Raw genomic sequence first — 19,683 nt, 5'->3', positions numbered from 1 at the left:
ACAACGCACACATATATTCCAAGGATTTATCTTATGGTTGATAAGAGTCATTATGACATCAGGCAGAAGTCTGATTTTAGGACTAGTACACACCGGTGGGGTAGCTTTCTTGACTGTTAAGCCTGAAAGAGGCTATGTTGGCACTGCCAGCACTGGTCAACTGTGATGGGCGATTTACGCTGTTGTTTCCATAACTTGCTGCATGTTCACCTGTCTCTCGTTATTACAATTTTAATCCACACCTGCCACGCTGTTTGCTGTGTTGCTTGTGCAGTTGCTTTCTTCATCACATGATCCTTCTCTCTCTACCTGTTTTGTCTTGGTAGAGAATTTTACTCTACTTTCCTCTTTTGTATTATTAATATGTAGCCTTTGTCAGAATGCCTCAAATCTCCCAGACTTACCACTGTTTATAAGGTATTATACCATATAACTTCTCTCCACCTGCCTTCCTACCTCTGTAACCTCAGGCAATTAGGGGTAGTAAAAGACAAGCAGGAGAGTTACAATTTAAACAATGTATTATTGATAATATTTATAAATAATAACAATATACAAAGTACAAGTGAATACTGGCAACCATACAACCTGATAATTGGTGATGTGTCATTTCAGGCGGCACACAGACTTGTTAGTTACTTAAAATGTCACTAGTTAAGTCCTCATTTTGTGGTCAGCTATCTTCAGAACAGGCCGCATGCCTGTCTCAGTATAGCTGCCAAGCTGTGCTTACCATTGTGTTGTCCTTTTCAGTACATGGTGTGTGAGATGGTCTTTCATCAGTTTGGTAAGAGAGAGAGAGTGAGGGAGTGAGCAAATTTATAGGTTTTCTGTCCAACCCCTACAGCCAATAATAATAATAATAATAATACATTTTATTTATATAGCGCCTTTCCCATGCTCAATGCACTTACAGAATATAAGAAAGAACGGCAGGGTATACAGTATATAGCATAGTACAAAGCAAATTAATAAATAAGAAGATTAAGACAGTAAACTCAGAGAAAGCCTAACAGACAACAGAACTGATGGTCTAGCACACACATACAGGTTACATGAGCATCTTGACAGAGAGGTAAACTGAGAGAAGGGGAATGAAGTCAAATAGGGCATCATGGTACTTAAAAGCTTTTGATACCAGACAGTTCCAAACAGCCATACTTCAGACCAATCGGGGGACAGAATACCTTCTCACCTACCCATGTGAAGCTTGGCAGTTAGGAAGCCTGGCTTTCCTGTGGGGGTTGACTGAGAGACTTTAGTAGAGAAACACTTGCCAAACTTGTTTGAGGCACTTCACCCAAACCCTGTTGTAAAATTACTAAGAGGCTCATTCCTAAAAGGGGTTTTTAAACCATCGAACCATTTCTGTTATTATCAACAATGTAACACTAATATTACATTGCTTTATCTAAGTTACGGATAAAGACATACAAAACATTTATCAACTTTTATGCAAAATCTCACAACACAACACCACCTCATCACTTTGCTCTTCTTCATGAAGCTTTGACCAATTGCAGTTGTCAGTTGGCTTCAAGCAAACAAGTGTGTGAGCAGAAAAACAAAAAAAAAAGTTGAAATAAAAAGAGCTCCTTCCAGCTGTGTTGTGCACTCCATTGCTCCTGACATTTGTTTACCTTTTTTCTATCTGGATAGCAACTGGTATAGTTTTGTGGCGACATGCAAATAACACATACTCTTTTTAAACTTCAAAACTGCATTCTGTAATGTACTAGTATATATATTTTTATGATACTTTATATTAGGACATACCATAATGTTGTTAAATAGACTTTTCAGGAACCTCCATTATGATGGAGCCTGGGGCGAGAGTCCCCCTGCTGGCTGCACTACAGACTCTCATATAAGAGTTAAAAATAACTGTTTATGAATTTCTTCCTTCCAAATAATGTTCTCGCAAATACATTTCTTGTTTTGCACCTCCATGACAAATCAATGACCGAGGTTTATCATTGGATTCAGGTTTCTGGTTAAGTGATTTCAATTTCTACCACACATAACAAAAACAAGAACATTGATGCATATGTTAAAGGGATGACATTCTGATTGATCACCGCCAGAAGGAGAATGCAGCCTCCTGGATGATTTGTCTAGTAAGGGAACAAATGAGATCTGCTTCTTGTATGAAAATGGACCCAAGCCCAAATTCCCAGTGTCAGCGTCTTACCATTTAGATAGATAGATAGATAGATAGATAGATAGATAGATAGATAGATAGATAGATAGATAGATAGATAGATAGATAGATAGATAGATAGATACTTTATTAATCCCAAGGGGAAATTCACATACTCCAGCAGCAGCATACTGATACAAAGAACAATATTAAATTAAAGAGTGATAAAAATGCAGGTATAACAGACAATAACTTTGTAAAATGTTAACGTTTACCCCCCCGAGTGGAATAGAAGAGTCGCATAGTGTGGGGGAGGAACGATCTCCTCAGTCTGTCAGTGGAGCAGGACGGTGACAAAAGTCTGGAGGTGATACTGCTCATTTATTGCTCATACGTCCTCAAGAGTCTTTTGTTAAACTGTATTCACCAGTAACAGCTGGCATCATAACCCGTCAGACCAGTTCCAGTTTTAGGCAGAGAACTTAATCCCACTAATTTGACTTTCAAAAGTTTCTTTCACACCTGCAATGCATTTAAGAAAAAAGTGGCCTTTTTAGAATCCAGAATAAGACTGAATCCTGTCAGTTTGTCATGTTTCCTTGTTTAAACCTGTTCGCTGTAGGTGCAATAGGATACAATGTCTGGCTAGATCTGGTTCCTCTGAAATTGAATAACTTAAGTTTAGCACCGTCTTCCTTGGCCATGTCCCAAAAAGTTGTGAGAATAAGCAAGTTTTTTTAGTGGGTGAAAGAATTTATTTTGTTTTATCGTTCAAGCCAGTGTTCCTACCCTGAATCGTACTTAAAGTGATTCTTTGTGTCTTCTATGTTCTATTTTCATTATTATTGTTTCCTGTTGTGTTTTTTTTTTTTATTATATTTTTCTGTTCATTTATTGTGTGTTTCATTTTGTACTGTATATTCTGTCAATTTTATTCTTTTTGTTTTTTAGTATTTGTGTGTGTCTTGCAGTTTTCTCATGTTTCTTGTATCTTGGTTCCCTCTGCATTATAGTTAAAGTACCACCCCCAGCCCTGTAAAGGTAGCTGGGAATTGAAGTCCAGGGTGGTTAATTTTGAATGCCCAAGTATTGTGTTTTCTTGATTTGTTTCTCTGTTTTTTGATTTATTTTGTTTGTATTGTGCAAGTGGATTTCATTTTTGGACTAATTTGCTTTTTGGTCATTTTTTTTTTTGTTTTTGCACTTTTGTGGCAATTATACTTTCTTAGATCTGTTTCTGTTGTAATTTTTGAAGGCCTTACACCATTTTTGGCCAAATGCGAGATTAAGTCTCAACAGAATGTACTGCCTCACATAAAACAAAGACACAATACTTACAAACCCACCAGAGCACATGGCAAATGAGCCACATTGGACTTCAATTCCCAGCCACCTTTGTATTCCTGGGGGCAGTCCCTTAACTATGATGGATGGGTGGCCGCACCTGTTAGATAGATAGATAGATAGATAGATAGATAGATAGATAGATAGATAGATAGATAGATAGATAGATAGATAGATAGATAGATAGATAGATAGATAGATACTTTATTAATCCCAAGGGGAAATTCACATACTCCAGCAGCAACATACTGATAAAGAACAATATTAAATTAAAGAGTGATAAAAATGCATAACAGACAATAACTTGGTATAATGTTAACGTTTACCCCCAGGTGGAATTGAAGAGTCGCATAGTGTGGGATCTCCTCAGTCTGTCAGTGGAGCAGGACGGTGACAGCAGTTTGTCGCTGAAGCTGCTCCTCTGTCTGGAGATAATCCTGTTCAGTGGATGCAGTGGATTCTCCATGATTGACAGGACTCTGCTCAGCGTGCGTCGCTCTGCCACGGATGTCAAACTGTCCAGCTCTGTACCTACAATAGAGCCTGCCTTCCTCACCAGTTTGTCCAGGTGTGAGGCATCCCTCTTCTTTATGCTGCCTCCCCAGCACACCACCCATAGAAGAGGGCGCTCGCCACTACCGTCTGGTAGAACATCTGCAGCATCTTATTGCAGATGTTGAAGGACGCCAGCCTTCTAATGAAGTATAGTCGGCTCTGTCCTCTCTTGTACAGAGCATCAGTATTGGCAGTCCAGCTGCACTCTCAGGTATTTATAGGTCTGCACCCTCTGTACACAGTCTCCTCTGATGATCACGAGGTCCATGTAGGGATCCTGTTGGAGATCCACTGAAATACGAGAAACATAAGAAATTTGCAAGACACACATAGACACTATGTAATAATCAAATAAAATAAAAATAACAGAACATTTTTAATTAAACAAATAATAAATGAACAGATTAATCTAAAAAACAATAGAAAACAGTGAATGATGTAAAGAGAACAAAGAAGACAAAAAAGAATTCACTTTAAACATGAGCGGAAGAGGAACCCTGACTTGACCATAACATTTGGCTTCTTTGTCTTCAGGGTGCCTTCATGGGTAACTTAGCACGGCACCTTTTTTGTTTTGGGATGAATTGTATTTGTAAGGTAGATGTAAACTTTTCCCCTAGCATGAAATGGATGTTGTCATATGCGTTACAAGTAAAGAAATAAATACATTAAAAATCATTCAGAAAGAAATAATAAAATACAGGCAAGAAACATTTTTCTTATTCATTTTAGTTAATCTGTTTCAGTCCTTCCTTCATCTTCTCGTTTGTATTAAACAGCCTAATCCACTTCCCTTCACTTTCATTCCACTCACCCTAATGATGTTCATGATGGTCATGGTGATAACATGCTCAGCTGGACAGATCAGGCCAACCTACTGTGGATGAAGAAAGTATGCAGACCCCTTGACCTTTGTGAAAGGATCAGACTCGACACACTTAAAAAGGTTTGGGACAGCCACCCGTATATTATCCCTGGCTGTAATGGGTTTGGTTTTAGACAGAAGTGTCTCTGTTGGAGTCCAGACATGAACTGCTGAGGGTTTGGCAAAATGGCAGTTTTAAGTGCTCCAAGCGGAAGTGACATAGGGGAACCGGATGTGACCTTCTTCTGATGTCATTCAGGGTGCTGGAGCCAGAAGTGACGTCATCCTGGGCACCGGAACCGTAAAGTGACATCTTCGATGTTGAGTCAGACAGGTTTTCCCAGGGCTGGTCTGCAGAGACAACAGGAGAAGGTTTAGTGCACCCCGCCACCCCCAGGCCTGGTGTGGAATTACATTTGCTTGGTCCATACAACGTCTTCCTGCTTGCACGTGCGTGACACCTTCTGCACACATAATTGTGTTGTAGATTGAATTTTAAATGAATACATTTTCATCCTTTTGCCCATTTAATCTACACTAAGTAACCCATAATAACAAAGTGAAAACTTGTTTTCTGAAAGGTTAATAAATTTATTAAAAATGAAAAACTGAAATCTGTAGTTCATGCAAGGATCCAGACCCTCTGCTGTCACCCTGCAAATTGTGGCCAGGGGTTTGCTTCAGTTCTCCTTGAGATGTTTCTAGAACTTGATTAGATTCCACCTGTGGCAAATTAAATTGATCGGACAATTTAGAAAGCCCCACGTGTACCTGTGTATCTAAGGTTCGCAATTCACACTGCATGTCAGAACCTAAACCAAGCCGTGTAGTTCAAGGAACTCCCTGTAGACCTCCATGATCAAATTTTAGTGAGGAATAGATTAGAGCAAGGTCATGAAACCATTTCTAAAGTGCTGAGTGTTCCAAGGAACACAGTTGCCTCAATAATTGTGAAATTTCAGAAGTCTGGAACCACCAGATACTTCAAAAATTCATGTACAACTGCAGATTCTCCATTATCATGTCGTATTAAGATCATGGTCAGTTGTTCTGCCTCCATGCTTATCCAGTTAGATTATTATTCACCTTCGACAAATCCTTCCCAAAGATAGCCTCTGACATTGTAAAATAGTGATTTAGTGTTCCATAACAGAAACTCGACAATAATAAACTCCTTCTCACTGCATGGAGACTCCATATAGCCAGTACTGTAGGTTGGAGTATTCCTGAGCACTCTTCCAGATTTCATGAAAATATGTCTATATTTAAGCAATGCCAGAAAAAAACAAACAAACAAACCTACATACATGCAAACAGATGTCATTGTAAATTTTATTTATTTTGATATTGCTGTTTTTCTCTACTTTTGTACATTTCAAGTGGGAAAAATGATTTTGTGTAGACTTTGATCGGTGATCCTGATTCGTTGTGAGATTTGGCTCAACTGTGAGTTTACAACTACTGTTTAGGAGAATATGACAACGAAACAGTGACTGGCAGTTTAAGATAGTGATGCAATGGAGAGAATTCACACTTGTGACCCCAAACTGCAATAAAGAAATCCAAAGACAATGTGGTCCCAAAGTGGGGTGGCTCAGGGCCTTGACAGAAATGCTGAAGCAGATATTTGATTAATGAAAGTGTTGAATGTAGTGGGTGGCAGTCGAACCCAAATTCCCTGCTAAAGGGGCTAGTATGCTCACCAGTACACTACCATTGTAACCTGAGTGGTGCTGTTTCTTTGCCAGTAGACCACAATGTAGAATTTCACGCCAGTCACTTCTGTTGTAACTCATGTTTACATTTACTTTTTCTTGAGCTTTTCTGAAGCTTTAAAAATTAGTTACATATTTTTGTCTAAGTTTCCCGATCAAAAGAATCTATTTCTGTTTTTTTAGGGGCCTTAATTAAAAGTCCTGCTCTGAAATTTTACTTCTGTCTCAAACTTCTGTGTCCACCCCCCCCATGCCAATTTGACGTCTCCCACTCCTCACGAAGGTTCTGAGATAACAGCTCCCTCTCACTTCCCACTTACTTGAGCCAATCCATGCCAGGATTGAGATTTCTTGGCATCCACGTGCCAAGATTAATGAGTTTTTTGGCAAATAAGAGAATCTGAACATGTAAGTGCTCTCCTTCTGTTAAGTTTGGACTGACAGTGGGTGGCTAATTGAAATTCAGAAATGTTAAAGTATGAATAGGGTGGTACTGTGGTTAGAGCAGCAGAGTTATGGCTTTGAAATCAGGCTCCGTCATTGTCTGTATGGAATATTCACATTCACTCTTTATTTTAGGAACGTGCATATTAGGTTAAATGCAACTCTGATTTTGCTCTGCATGAGTGAGCACAAGTAGGCACATGCATGAGCCCTTCAATGGTTCCAGCCTTGTCCCCAGCACTGCTGGGATTGGCATTAGCTCCCAGTGATGATGAACTAGATACAGTGGAACCTCAGGTCACAGCTGTAATTCATTCCAAAACTCTGGCCACAATCCGATTTAGTCATGACCCAAAGTAATTTCCCCCATAGGATTGTATGTAAATACAATCAATTCGTTCCGGACCGTACGAACTGTATGTAAATATATATTTTTTAAAGATTTTTAAGCACAAAAATAGTTAATTATACCATAGAATGCACAGTGTAATAGTAAACTAAATATAAAATCATTAAATAACACTGAGAAAACCTTGAACAGAGAAAACTACCATTGCAGGAGTTCACGCTATAGCCGTATGAACCGATCGCTGTAAACACTTTTTTTTAATGAGTTTTAAACACAGGGAAAAAATTAACATTTGAAAAATTCGTAATTTATGCAAAAACTAACCATAAACAACCAAGAAAACTAACCTTGCATGAGTCAAGTTCTGGCATGAAGGAAGTGAGGAGGAACTGGGTGGAGAAGAGATAACAGTTTTGAGGTAAAGATGCACATCTGACCGAGAACAATGCATTGTACAGGGAGAGCCTGAACACATGCGTAAATCACCAGCATGAACAAACCAGAGTGGAAACGAAATACAGCACAAAGAGTTCACAGCGAATGCACAGGGAGAGACTGAACACGTGCGGAAATCATCGGCGCATACGAACTGGACGGGAAACTGGCTTGTTCGTCACTCGAGTGTGTGGTTGTGAACAGATGCAAACTTTTTGATCGTAACCCAATTTGTACGAGTTCCGAGACATTCGTGACCCGAGGGTCCACTGTACATGGAATAGAAAATTGATGTAAAAATGGGCACAACATGTGTACTTTCATACATATCTACGTTTAAGAAATGTTATAGAAGACTTGTGTTAAGGTAGTACTAATAAGAATGTCATGTCTGACTGCGCTATTTTTTTCCACAACAATCCAGGTAAATCTTATGAGAAATGAATTAAGAAAACGGAATCTGGCACGTGTCACTGTAGATAATCTGGGAAATATTCAAGGTAAATGGCTTTGTGTATATAATTATCAGTATTTAGAATAATAACATTTTAGTCTCTGAATCCTATTCACATTGGATTAGTTTTACACCAGGAGGAGGGGTAAAGTCAGTGCTTGAAGTGGGCCAATATGCCCCAGTACTCCACTATGTAAAAGACAGGGGGTGCCACTGAGCCCCAAAACCCCAGACACACCACTCTAATCTGTCCCAGGTGCAAAATAAAGGTTTGATTTTTATAAACTACTAACCATCCCCCACGGCTTCACCTGTGTAGTACTGAAACAGGGCAATGAGGAGGACCCCACCTAGCTCCCTTCTCCTAACGTCACACTTGGCCCGCAGCCTCTGTCTCAGATTAGCGTGAATACATCGCTCCTGCAAACAAACTATGATTCTTAGTGCAATGAGAGATGTCGCAAAATCAATCGCAATGTTCAAGCAAATTATACGAAATCTGTTAAGTAGTTCTCTTGTAAAAAGTGGACAGACATGCAGACAGACAGACATTGGATTTTATGTTTATAGAGATGTTCTTTTTACAGATGAAGGCACAACCTTTCAATACACAATCCTCCGCTTCCACCTTCAGGTGAGCTTTTCCTTCTGCTGCCTGACTCTGATTCCCTGGAGGAGGCTGGACGGCTTACTTTTATGTCAGATCCAGGATTACTTCCGGTACTGGAGCATAGCCCAACAGAAGCTTCCTGAAGCAGCGAGTCCCTATCCCTGCAGCACTCCCTGGCAGCACCCAAAGACCCTGACAGGATTGTCCCTCAAAACTATGATTCCCATACATCTCTGTGGGCATCCTTACTTGGTCCAAGCCAGTGGAGCACTGCCATCTACTGTACTGCGAGAGGAACTGCCCTTGATGCACTAACTCCCCAACATTATCCATTAATGTTTCCATTTGTAATGGATATTGCTTCAGTCCCATCCCTGATAGGTTATGCCTCCTTCCATTACAGCATCCCGGTCGGAAAAGCGTCCAGCACAGCACTCACAACCGACATTTCCCCATTCCCCATAGTTGATGTATTCATACCAGTTAGTGCCATCAGGTCTGAACACACTAGCAACCCTTATTTTTAACAGCAGTATGGTTGTTCAAACCTCCAAGGGACATCTCCACTTTTCAATATAAATTGTATATGTCACAACATGGAGTACTGGCAGTTCAATTACAATCCACTTCAGGCCCTGGATGAAGTGGGTAATAATGTAATTATTACTTGTCTACCTTTATAATTTCAGTCCCATCCGAATCTCTCAAATGATGGAATTTTACTGACCTGTTGATTCATGCAAGACTAGTTTAATCTGGGGTTATTTTTTACAGACTTCTTTTACAAGGTAAAAGATTCTCTAGTTCTTTCTGAGGCATGAATGCACAGTCCATAAAAAGTTACTGATGTGAGAAAATCTGACCGGAATAAAATTATGGAGGTCCTCCAGAACTAGTTGCCTTATCCCACGTCCTGTCATAAAGCTAATCCGATCTGAATAAGGCTTTATTTTACCAAATATTTAAATCAAAATCTACTCAATGGTGAAACTGCATTCTTCGTAAGTATTATTAAGTGTAATTCTCTTACCAGTTTTTTATTATTGGTTTTAATTCATTTTAATTAGTTACAGAATAAAATGAGAGCAAAGAGTAGTATTGCCTTGAGTAGTTCTGCTGTTGATGTATATCCTTATAAAATATTTCACTTACTTGCTCTCTTTTTAACATTAAATGTTGTGTGTACTTCTCTTCTCACTTGTGTTTATTTATTTTTTTATTCAGGGATCCAGTTTAGGGTGATTATAATCACCACAGTACAAACTCGGCAGAGTCTGCTATCCTCAAAATTAGAACATCTATCATTTTTTAATGATGCCCGAGCTTTGAATACAGCCATGACAAGAGCCCAGTCATTAGTGGTTGTAGTCGGAGATGCGGCCGCACTTTGTTATTTTGGAAACTGCAGCAAGATCTGGGCAAATTATATTCATTTGTGTATTGAAAAATCATCAGCTCACCCTGAATCTTTTACTAAGGAATATGTCGACCAGGTCATAGCAGAGATTGCAAAATTTTTAAAGAGAGAAGATGAGCTTGATAATGATAGTGATGCAGAATCATGTTCATCGGAACTGAACGATACCCTTGAAGATACAATATTGCAAGAGTTACTGGATGAAAGCAAGAATATTAAAGTGGCTGTTACAGAGGAAGGACTGGTCAATGTAATGCCAGGCCAAAGTCTGGATGAAAGTGCAGGGATCCGAGAAAGTAGAGAGGACCTTTATTCTGATAATGATTCTGAAGATCCTTTATGCCATCTTTTAATTAGCCAGCCTGATATATACAAACATTGTGAATTGGAATTTGAAAATTATGAGTCAGCTAATGCTAGACCTCTTAAGCAGCCAACACAGACCATTAAAATCAAAGGAAGGAAGAATATTGGCCGGTGTTTTCCTGGTGATCAGGTTGTTGTGGAAATCTTTACTAATGACAATGGCAGTAATGAACTTTTCGGAAAAGTTATTGGAGTACTGAAAAAAGGCGATACTCCCAGGGTATTTGTCTGCATGCTTGATAATTATGATACACAAGTAATGACACCTATTGATCACTGTGTCAGCAAAATATACACTCCGAGTTATAAGAACAATCCGAATGTTATACCGATACGAAAGTATGACAGGGGAAACTGGATCACAGTCCGACAGGAAAAATTAAATGAAGAATCAAAGAGGCAAATGCTATATGTGGTGGAAGTTATAAAGTGGAAAAAGCAATATTTTTATCCTCTAGGAGTTATAATTGATGTTATCCCTGTTATAAGAGGTCTAGAAGAAGGAATTAAAGCTCTAAATCTAGAATACCATTTGAACAAGAGTTATCCTCATGAAGTAATCACTGAGGTAGAGAAATATAAAGTTTCCTCAATTAATGGGGGAAAAAGGCTGGATATTTGCAGCTACTGCACCTTTACCATTGATCCAAAGAATTCAAAAGATTTGGATGATGCAATCAGTGTAAGAGATTTAGGAGACTGTTATGAAATTGGAATTCACATCGCCGATATAGCAAGTGTTATCCCAAAGGACAGTGCCCTAGACAAAGATGCCAGAAAACGTGGATGTACGTTTTATTCTCTCAAGAATGTATCAGTTCCAATGCTACCAAGCAAGCTCAGTGAAAATCTCTGTAGCCTACTGCCCAATATGGATCGACCTGTCATATCGTTGTTCATTCAAGTAACAAAAAAAGATGACAGAGTTATTAAAGCAAAATTTACATTGGCAACCTTAAAATCAAACAAAAACTTTTCGTATGAAGAAGCAGAGGAGATCATCGAACAGATCGAAGGAAGTTCTCTTAAGTTTGACTCATTGCAAGACTGCGTAGCTGTAGCTTATCACTTTTCTACAGTGCACAGAAAGTGTAGGCTTCTGGATGACAGGTACTACGATCAGCCAACAGAAGAATGCTCTCTAGGTAAAAGACGGTCCCATCAGATGGTGGAGGAGCTCATGATCATGTACAACAGTTTTGTGGCTGAATACTTGACACGTAAAGACATTTCAAAGAACTCTACTCCTCTGAGATGTCAGTTTGGTCCCAATCCACAACAGATTAAAGAACTGAAAAATAAATATGGTCACCTAATAGAGTTGTCTGTTCACCTTTCCTATCGAATAGCCGCTAGTGGCCAACCTGTCCATGAAACAAAAGTAAGCCAAAAAAGATCTGCAGATCTACAAAATGTTCCTAATCACTCTACACGTGCTCTGAAAAGTGTGGATATGAGAGTTTCTCAGTTGATAAAAACAGAACCATTCTTTCCAAAAACCACTTTTTGTCTTCTCACTTCTGTGTTGAATCATCTTGAGTGTGCCGTCCGGAAAAAGAACTTCTACAAGATTGTTGAAATCATCACAACAGATGACATCCACCCAGAATTGCTCCCAGTGATTTTTGAGTTTAGGAAGCTCCTTGGGAGATCATACATAGTGCGCTCCAACTCATCCCCACTTTCTAAACTTGGACACTATTCCATGCAGCTGGATTCATACACCTGGGCATCTTCTCCTATTCGCCGCTATTTGGATATAATCATACAAAGACATCTTCACTCGGCTATTTGCAAAGGTGTACTTCAGTACTCCAATCAAGATATTGACATATTGTGCAGAGAGTTTACAAAGAAGCATAAGAATGCTTCAGTGTATGAAAAAAAGATCTTAAGTTTAAATTTTGCCTCAAAGCTCAAGAGTCAAAATGTACAAAAACTTGCATTTGTGCTCAGTATAGATTCTAAAATGAGTAGATTTGGGGTTTGTTTTCCATTTAATAAAGAATCTTTAGCAGATGTACACTATATAGGATATAGAGACCTGCAACTGATGGACCAGCCAATATTCAATGAAGTAGAACAATACACCACAATAAGATGGACTCGAAGACTCTACTCAATGGAAAGCCCCGGCATCCATGATGAAATAAAAAGTTATCAGTCGAATGCTCACACAACCATCCTGAAGTCTGAAACTTGGAAAGATATCATTCAATCATTGAAGGCAGAGAACTTTGAGAACGTTGTGGATATTGTCAAAAGAATCAGAATGGCATCTTTAACAAAACTAACACCAAAAACCCATATCCATAGTCAAAACAAAGCTATGACTGAGCACTATATTAATCTTTCAGTTAATCTGAAAGGTGGAGATATTTTTCAAGTGCAGATGTCACCTACCATCAAGCGTGGGTTCTTGGTTCCTACTGTTCAACTTTTGAACCTAAATCCAAAATTTGATATATGTTTGGAACATTCAAATGACCCCATCAGGTGCTTCGCCAAATATGCTATCCGTGCATCAAAATCCCGTTATCGCAACATAAAAGAATACCAAACAATATGGAAACCACTGTGTGAGATGGAATCTGCTATAAGTTCAGTTGAAGAAAATGATTCCATTATCCTTGAAGATATGGATTTAAATTTGCCCACAGAGTGCTCAGATTGCCTCAAAGGCAGCTTTGTTTTGCCAATAGAATATAAAAAGGAGTGGTGCATTGAATGTGATCTTAGTAAATGCTTTTTGTGCATCCGGAGACGGAACCTGAAACTACGGAAGGGAGGCAATGACTCGACAGAGTTCCAAGATCTGAGCTCAGAATGTGTGGATCCTTCCTGCTTTACCTGGATTGCGCATGGAGTAACAACAAGTACAGAGGACAAGTCTAAAACGTCTGGCTACATTGAAGTACATTTCAAAATCAATCAGACCTCTATGGAAGACACTCCAAAATGCCTATCCCAGGCAGATTCCAAATTCACTGTGGAGTTAATCCCAAAACTACTTCCAGATGTGTGAGTATGAATTTTAAAATTCTCTGATTTTGCAGCAAACAATACACTGCCTAAAAGAAAGTATTTTGAGATCTTTATACATTTTCCAGGCCTAATCAGTCCAGCATGAGATCATGTAAATTGATCATTTCGGAAATGTAATTTGACAAATGCTGATTATATTTGAAGAGATAAAGTTTGGACTGTACAGTAAAGCAAGCAGAAAATATTCCATGTAGTGAGCTGGGTGGTGATAACACACTAATTGTATTTTTCTTCTGTTTCCAGACGTAAGGACCAAGCTATCACTAACCTTGCAGGGGCTAATGAACTTGTAAAGAACATTGCACTTGGGATTTCAGCCTCTTCTACACGTAAGACATTTATATTCAGCAGCCGGCTAACCTTGGGGTGTAAGATAGCAAGAGAGCAACTGTTACAAAGGATATTCAGGGCACTAAAAGGCAGTAAGAGAGAAATATTGCAGAAAAGGTGAATGATGACCATTAGCATGTTTTCAGTATTTTAGTAGTAAAAGAAAGGTCATGGAGGAGGTGAAGTGTATCAAAAGCACTAAGGGTGAATTGAAATATACAGACAGTGAAACAGCAAATACGCTAAGCGTGTATTTTTAAAAAGTTTACATGTGTGAAGAAGTGAATAACCTCCTAACAGTAAGTAACTAAGGAAGTACTTCATGATTTGGAAATTGTAGAGAGAGAAGTACTGTCTAGATTAAATAGGCTTAAATCTAACAAACTGTGGTGGGCTGGCACCCTGTCCGAGGTTTCTTTCCTGTCTTGCGCCCTGTGTTGGCTGGGATTGGCTCAAAGTAGATGTTTTGGAAGATAATCCAAAATAAAATTGAATGTATGGAAAGGTATGGTATTATAAGGAAACAGGAGCAGAAATGTGAGATTTAAACACACGATGGGAGGTCTGAAACGTGCCCCTTATGAGAAGGACCTGGGGTGGTAGTAAGCTTGTCACTATCTACATTACAGCAGTGTACAGAAGCCATTAAAAAGACTATCAGAATGTCAGGTCAAATATCTTGACAGGTAGAGTACAAGTCAAAGTAGATTGTGCTTAAGCTCTGTAATGCAATGGAGAACTTTGCACAGTTTTGGTGGTCTCTGGGCTACACAAAAGACATAGCAGTGCTAGAGAAAGTCCAGAGATGAGCAGCTAGGCTGATTCTGAGACTGAGAGGTATGAGCTATGAGTAGAGGCTGAAAAACATGGTGAACATTTTCACTTAAAGCAAATGGAGATGAAGATGTGACATGACTGAAGTGTTTCAAATTATGAAAGGAATTACTTTAAAATGAGTTCAACAAGAACACAGTTGGGAACTTGTTTATTTTGCACATAAATTTAAATGTTTTTCTTCATACAGCAAACCGTAGACATGTGGGATAAATTATGAAGTAGTCTGGTAAAAATTAGGACTTTAGGGACCTTCAAGACTCAACTTTATTTTATTTTGGAAAAATTATGTGGATAGGGTGGTTAAGTTTTGTTGGGCTGAATGGTCTGTTCTTGTCAAAACTTTTCCATGTTCTAGTATTGTAAAAAAAAATGTTTCTTTGCAGAATAATAATAACAAAATCTAACCTGATGTACATAACTCAAAACAATACAATAATAACTCAAAGCAATAATCAACTGCCAGAAATACAAATTCCTACCTAAATGCTCAGTTATTGAGGATCGGTAATGCTTTGATCACTGTTATTCTTGTTCCTTCTCCTTATTTTGTATCATTATGATCAGTAATACCTATTTATCACTGTAGCAATACACAGTCTTTATTTTATCTGAAAAAGAATTCACTTGGTAAGTGATTAGTACCAATGATTTGGTTTCAGATAATCCCAGCCATTGCCTGAGTGACATCTCCGTGTTCTCCCTATGTATCTCTGGATTTTCTGGTTTCTTCCCATTGTCTTGAGCACTTCCAGGTGAAGCTAAATTTGTCCCGTATTACTCTACTGTATTTTAATGAGTCACTGGCCTCAGGCTCAGGTCCTCTGTAGCTCTATATTGATCAGAATATGGAACAGTGAATATACAGTGGGTATAGAAAAGAATCCCCCCCTTTGAAATATTCCCATTTTTTTGTTTTACAGCCTTAAATGAAAACACACACAAAAAATATTTCTTCCCAGCTTTGCTTACTCAATGCACCCTATAACATCCCAGTGAAAGATATCACAGCTACAGTTCAGAACAATTATGGAGAAATCAAAAACAAGACCTACTGAGATTAATAAAGGATCACCCCCCAATGTCAATGTCATTTTGTTGAACCACCTTTTGCTTTAATGACAGCCTTGAGTCTGTTGGGATGCTTCTCTATCAGCTTTGCACATCTAGATTGAGTAATATTTGCCCCACTCTTCTTTACAGTTTAACTGTTCAAGTTCGGTCAGATTGGATGGTGAGGGCTGGTGGACTTCTATCTTCAAATCTTTCCACAGATTTTCAATGGGATTTAGGTCTGGGCTCTGAATTACCACACAAGGACATTCACTTTTTTCTCCTTCAGCCACTGTGTGGTCAATTTTGCTGTGTGCTTCGGGATGTTGTCATGTTGAAGTTGGACATTCTGCCCATTCTCAACTTTCTGGCAGAGGGTAGCAGATTTTCCTCAAGAATTTGATGGTATTTTGCCCCATCCATTTTTCCTTCTACCCTAATGAGAGCCCCAAGCCCTGCAGCAGAGAAACACCCCCACAACAGGATGCTGCAACTTCCATGCTTTACTGTAGGTATGATGTGTTGTGGATGGTGAGCTGCATTGGATTTCCGCCAGGTGTACCGTTTGGTATTGAGGCCAAATAGTTCAATTTTGCTCTCATTTGACCATAAGACCTTTTTCCACTTGGCATCAGAATCTTCAAGCTCAAATGAGCCTTCATGTGGCCTTTCTTGTGAAGTGGCTTTTTCCTTTCGACCCTCCCAAACAAGCCACAATTGTGGAGCGCTTGTGAAATTGTTATCACCTGCACACAATGACCACTCTTTGCCATCAAATCCTGTAACTTCTTCAAAGTGGCTATTGGCCTCTTGGTAACCTCTCTTACCGTTTTCTTCCTTGCTCTTCCATCCAGTTTGGAGGGACAACCAGATTCAGGGAGGGTCCTAGTAGTATCACACACTTGCCACCTCTTTATTATGGACTTTACTTGGCTCCTTGGGATTGATAAAGCCTTTGATATTTTTTTGTATCTCCATCTCCTGCCTTATGTGTGTCCACAACTCTATCCCGGAGATCTTCTGAAAGTGGCTTGTCACCCATAGTCAGTTCTTTGCTGCCAGTTGCACTACCAAGCAAGGGAATGAATGCTGCAGGAACAGCTTCACTAATCACACGGATTACAATTGATCACAGGTGGAAGGGAGCCAGTAACCATGGTCTGCAATTGAAATGGTGGTCACTGACACCTGATTGAGTTTAGGACAGAGGTGATCCTTTATTAATCTCAATATTTTTTGTTTATTATTTTTTTAAATTCTTCTGAACTGTAGCTGTGATATCTTTCACTTGGGTGTTACGGATTGCATTGAGTAAGTAAAGATGGAAAAAATATTAGTTTGTGTGTTCATTTAAGGTTGTAAAGGAAAAACAAAAGTGGACTATTTCGAAGGGGGGGATTCTTTTCTATACCCACTGTAAATAAACAATTTCACTTAACATTTTTGCCCTGACTTCATTCAAAGAACAACTCTTCATAACAACTTTCTCATCTTTGAAACTCTGTTCATATTTAAACAGTACCCTTACCATTTTTCAATGTTAGAGTCCTGCAGACATTTCCAAGAGTGGTCAAAATTAAACATAAAATAACATTTGATTGATATATAAATCAAATCACAGCCCGCTAAAATACCCTAAAAATGTGAAAAAGGACATTTACATACCAATTGCCAAGGATGACAAGGAGGCCAAGGCATACAAAAATAGATTATTTATTCAATGAATAAAGAAAAGGTTTACAAAAATAGATGAGTTATTCAATGAATAAACAATTGAAAGAGATTAATGCCAAGTGAACCAAAAGGAGCAACTAAAAAAATGAAAAGAAATCCTATAGTCTCACAAAACAGGTGTTGAGCCCTATCAGCCTGGCAGGTGGCACATCAAATTTCCCACCAAGCACCACAAAGTAAAAGTGCAGAATCACACCTCCCATCTGTCTCACTCAACTTACCCTTCTCTTACTCCTGCTATATGGGGCCTTGGTCCAAGTTAACTTCCCAACCCATGCTGAGTAAGTCTGCGGAATCAAATTAGCTTTAATCCTCTTTCTTCTGTCTGTTTGCGTGGCCCTACATGACTCTCGAGTAAGAACACAGAATCCATCAAAAAAAAAAAAGAGTCCCAAAATGGTGGCAACCATAAAAAATACAAGACAGCACTGCAATAAAATAAAATGACAAACATACAGTAACAAAATATTAATCTGACCCATGGACTCCTGTGTCTTAAAAAACACCAAAATGATATGTAAATCTTTTTAACAGCCCCAAGAACCATTTCAAAAAATTAAACGTGAGAGTCAAATCCCAACAATTAGGTGGCGGCGTGGCATTTAAGATGTCAGAGTCTGTATAATTATATACAATATTCATATAACATTCATTCTGAAGTATACATTAATGGTTATGTCAGCAAGCCGATCAGTAAGCTCAGTGAGTATCAGGATATCGATGTGAGACAGAGAAAGGGTCAAAAACAGGGAAATCAAAAGACACATACAGCAAGCCAAGACGTGACACAAAAACTGACGTGTAAAGATCAGTACCACAAAAATCGAACAAGAACAGTTTAAAGGAAAGGACATATAAAAGGGTTTGACTCTGCAGCGTTGATATGGAAGTGACTATTAGCCGATCTTTTAACTCGTCATGTCAAGTAACTACGGGTCACGACCTTTGAGGACATGGCCCTGGAAATGCAAAGTGCTGTTCTAACAGCAGGAGTCTAATGATTGTTAAAGTACAAGATGGAGGTCAACAGGCACCAAAAAATGAAACCACATGTAAAGGTAATGATATAATAGCAAGGACAGGAGTTATTCTGAACAGTCAGCATGGGGTCAGAAGAGGGAGGTCGTGTTTTACTAACATGCTGGAATTCTATGAGGAGGCAACAAAAAGATACAATCAAAGTTGAGCAGATGATAGTATTTATCTGGACTTTCAGAAAGCATTTGATAAGGTGCCACATGAGAGGTTGGGCATTAAATTAAAAGAAGTGGGAGTTCAGGGCGATGTTTTTAGATGGGTGCAGAATTGGCTCAGACACAGGAAACAGAGGCTGATGGTGTGAGGAGCCTCATCAGAACTGGCTGATGTTAAGAGTGGTGACCACAGGGGTCAGTGTTAGGGCTGCTGGTATTTTTAATAAATATAAATGATTTAGATAGGAATATAAGTAACAAGCTGGTTAAGTTAACAGATGATACCAAGATAGGTGGATTAGCAGATAGTTTGGAATCCGTTATATCATTACAGAAGGACTTGGATAGCATACAGGCTTGGGGAGAATTGTGGCAGATGAAATTTAATGTCAGTAAAAGCATTACACATAGGAAGTAAAAATGTTAGGTTTGAATACACAATGGACGGTCAGAAAATCAAGAGTTCACCTTATGAGAAGGATTTAGGACTTGTGGTGGACTCTACGCTATCGACTTCCTGACAGTGTTCGGAAGTCATTAAGAAGGCTAACAGAATGTCAGGTTATATAGCACCTTGATGTCTGCAGTACAAGTCACAGGAGGTTCTGCTCAGCCTTTATAACACACTGGTGAGACCTCATCTGGAATCCTGTGTGCAGTTTGGGTTTCCAGGCTACAAAAAGGACATCACAGTGCTAGAAAAGGTCCAGAGAAGAGCGACTAGGCTGATTCCAGGACTACAGGGAATGAGTTATGAGGAAAGATTAAAAGAGCTGAGACTTTACAGTTTAAGCAAAAGA

At 39.0% G+C, this 19,683-nt stretch overlaps 1 protein-coding gene across 3 annotated transcripts in view; it reads left to right on the top strand.

The window, feature by feature from the left end:
* The window catches only part of helz2a (helicase with zinc finger 2a), a 120,447-nt gene that overhangs the window by 49,590 nt on the left and 51,174 nt on the right, over window positions 1–19,683 (top strand). For all 3 annotated transcript variants that reach the window (XM_039776603.1, XM_039776602.1, XM_039776601.1), the window contains 3 exons: window positions 8,272–8,347; window positions 10,136–13,715; window positions 13,983–14,068. In XM_039776603.1, coding sequence (XP_039632537.1) covers window positions 8,272–8,347; window positions 10,136–13,715; window positions 13,983–14,068 — 3,742 coding nt within the window. The remainder of the gene's footprint in view (window positions 1–8,271; window positions 8,348–10,135; window positions 13,716–13,982; window positions 14,069–19,683) is intronic.

The sequence above is a fragment of the Polypterus senegalus genome, chromosome 14, assembly GCF_016835505.1.
Source record: "Polypterus senegalus isolate Bchr_013 chromosome 14, ASM1683550v1, whole genome shotgun sequence".
NCBI classification, from domain to species: domain Eukaryota; kingdom Metazoa; phylum Chordata; class Cladistia; order Polypteriformes; family Polypteridae; genus Polypterus; species Polypterus senegalus.
This window is presented reverse-complemented; position numbering and strand designations above follow the sequence as displayed.